The sequence below is a fragment of the Lolium rigidum genome, chromosome 3, assembly GCF_022539505.1.
Source record: "Lolium rigidum isolate FL_2022 chromosome 3, APGP_CSIRO_Lrig_0.1, whole genome shotgun sequence".
Classification (NCBI taxonomy): Eukaryota; Viridiplantae; Streptophyta; class Magnoliopsida; order Poales; family Poaceae; genus Lolium; species Lolium rigidum.
The window spans coordinates 102,271,803-102,274,209 of NC_061510.1; the positions used below are offsets into that span (position 1 = coordinate 102,271,803).

At 62.1% G+C, this 2,407-nt stretch overlaps 1 protein-coding gene across 1 annotated transcript; it reads right to left on the bottom strand.

The window, feature by feature from the left end:
* Window positions 1-324: 324 nt before the first annotated feature.
* LOC124697894 (protein PSK SIMULATOR 1-like) lies at window positions 325-1,969 on the bottom strand. Its single transcript, XM_047230422.1, has one exon. It carries the CDS (start codon window positions 1,967-1,969, stop codon window positions 548-550), a length of 1,422 nt encoding a protein of 473 aa, XP_047086378.1. The 3' UTR covers window positions 325-547.
* Window positions 1,970-2,407: the final 438 nt, after the last annotated feature.

Below are 2,407 nucleotides of genomic sequence, written 5' to 3' on the forward strand. Positions count from 1 at the left end.
TCAGTGTTGGATTAGCTTCTCATCGATCGAAGCCTCTTTTGTTGAGACGAGCTACGAGGTGCTACCGGAATTGTAATTCGAGATTGCAATGGATTCTTCATAGTTGCTAGTAGCAGTAAATTAGAGTTTGTTCATGATGCTTCATCAGCTGAGATCAATGGTTTGCTCAAACTGTTGGTTGTAACAAAGTTATCTGTTGCTCTGATAACCTAGATGTGATGCAAGCAATGCAAGAGGGAGGCTACCCAAATGGATCGGCGTCGACGATTTTAGATGATGTACTGTTACTGCCTGGCAACAGAATTCTCAAAAATATAGCTCGAGCACAATTTTTGGTTGCTTGATGAGCCCCCTGATTTTACTGTACCCCTCTGAGTAAATGATGTAACTATGATGATGAATGAATAAAGAGCTACTATGTTTATGTCAAATCTTTTTTTATCATACCAATTGACTTCTCCGCTAATGCATGTATGTACACAAATGTTTTTCCTACATGTTTGTGGTAATATTTACACGTAACACAATGCACGGAGCGGCAGCCCAGCTAGTCGTCCCAGTCAGCCGGCCGGCGCCGCTGGTCTTCGTACCAGCAGACGCAGCTGAGCTCCACGAGCACCTCCACGATGGCAGCCTCCGCCTTCCGACGGTCCGCGAAATGCAGCGTCTGCACCATGGGCACTCGTGGGCTCATGCTGAACCGCTGCTTCCGCTCCATTCCCCTCTCGTCGTGCCACCGCATCGTGTCGTGCGCCATCGGACCCAGCCACCGCAGCACCCTCTCCACGGCGTCCATCGCCGCCGCGGCAGCCTCGTCGTCCACCTGCTGTCCTCTCAGCCTCACCATCAGCTTGGCCTTCACGGCCGAGCGGATGGTCACGGGCAGCATCTTGTAGAGCTCGTCTCTCATGGACAGCTCCATCATCCCGTCCTGCACGTCTTCGTCGCGGGTCGCCGGTCTCAGCGCCGAGAGCAGCATCTCGGCCGACAAAATAACGTTCGCGTAGCGCAGCTCCATTCCCGAGCCCCCGACCGTGGTCGCAGGCGGCTTGATTGACTGTGACGACGACGACGTCGTCGAGGCGGCGTCGTTCTGCCGGAATATCGGAGCCGAGTGCCGGATCGCCGCGTCGGGCGCCATCGTCGTCGGCTGGTGCATGGGCCCGGACGAGTGGCCGGGGGGCCGTGTCCGGCGGCCGGCTGCTAACGGGGGCGGCAAGCCCGGCACGACCGCGGCGAAGGCAAGGGAGACGCGCGCGAGCACGGCGAGCACCGACCTGGCCATGAGCTTGGTGGCCTTGTGGACGGGCACGCTCCACAGCGAGGCCTCCCTGAGCCGCCGCACCTTCTGGCGCTGCAGCCTGAGCTCGCGCAACAGCTTGTCGCTCGGCTCGTCCCGCTTGGTCTTGGACGACGACTGCGCGGGGATGGGCCCGCTGTGCTGCATCCACTGCTCCATCCGCCGCTCCGACGCCTCCAGCTCCGTGAGCGCGTCCATCTCCGCGTAGAGCTTGGCCGTGGCGGCCACGTGCCGCTCCATCTTCCTGAGCCGCTTCCCGGCGCCCCGGGAGAACCCGACCGCCGCGTCGAGCCGCGCGAGGCCGCCGGTTCCACGCTTCGCGTCGGCGTAGACGAGGTCGAAGCCGCCGAGGAACGGCGCGTCCGGGCCGCGGCACCGCGCGCCGAGGCGCGCGGCGGTGGCGGCGGCGCGGTCGAGGTCCGCGAGGAGCTCGCCGCACGCGAGGCGGAGCAGGAGGGGCTGGTCCGTGGAGGTGAGGCGCGCGACGCCCTCGCCGCGCAGGACGTCGCCGCGGAGCCTCCGGACCTCCTCGTCGGAGAGCGAGCGGTGGAGAGACACCAGCCGCGACATGGCCGCCGCCGCCTCGAAGGCGAGGATGCCGAGCCCGTCCTCGCTGGCGCTGGTGCCGCCGAGGCGAGAACGCAGGCCGGCGAGCCATGACCTGGGCATGACCAGAACCATACACGCACACGCGCGCGCGCTCGATGGAATACGAAAGAAGGAAGCAAACTCTAGCTGTAGGAATGTACGCTGTTGACTGCGCGCGGTGGCGGCGGGTCCGAGCTGCGGGCAGTTATAGGAGTGGGATCAAGTCGTTGTAGGAACCTTCGAACGGAGCTGCCGCAACAAGATCATCCCATGCGTATGACGAGCTCGGACAGGATTAGATCATGTGGATGCCGCGTTTAACAGCGAAGAGCTACGCAAGCACGCCGAGGGAAAAGAAGGTGTGTGTGTGTGGTGGAGCAAGTCGGCAGCGCGACGCGGGAGAGGCGAAGTCGTCCTCGTCCACGCGCGCAGCCGGCAAATCTCGGGTAGCCATGTGCAGGGGCTGGCCGGTTCGTCATGGATAAACTACCTGACGGACCCGGATCGGAGGCGGAGACT

Coding starts and splice junctions, on each gene's coding strand:
- LOC124697894 (XM_047230422.1), bottom strand. CDS start 1,969: ATGCCCAGGTCATGGCTCGCCGGCCTGCGTTCTCGCCTCGGCGGCACC.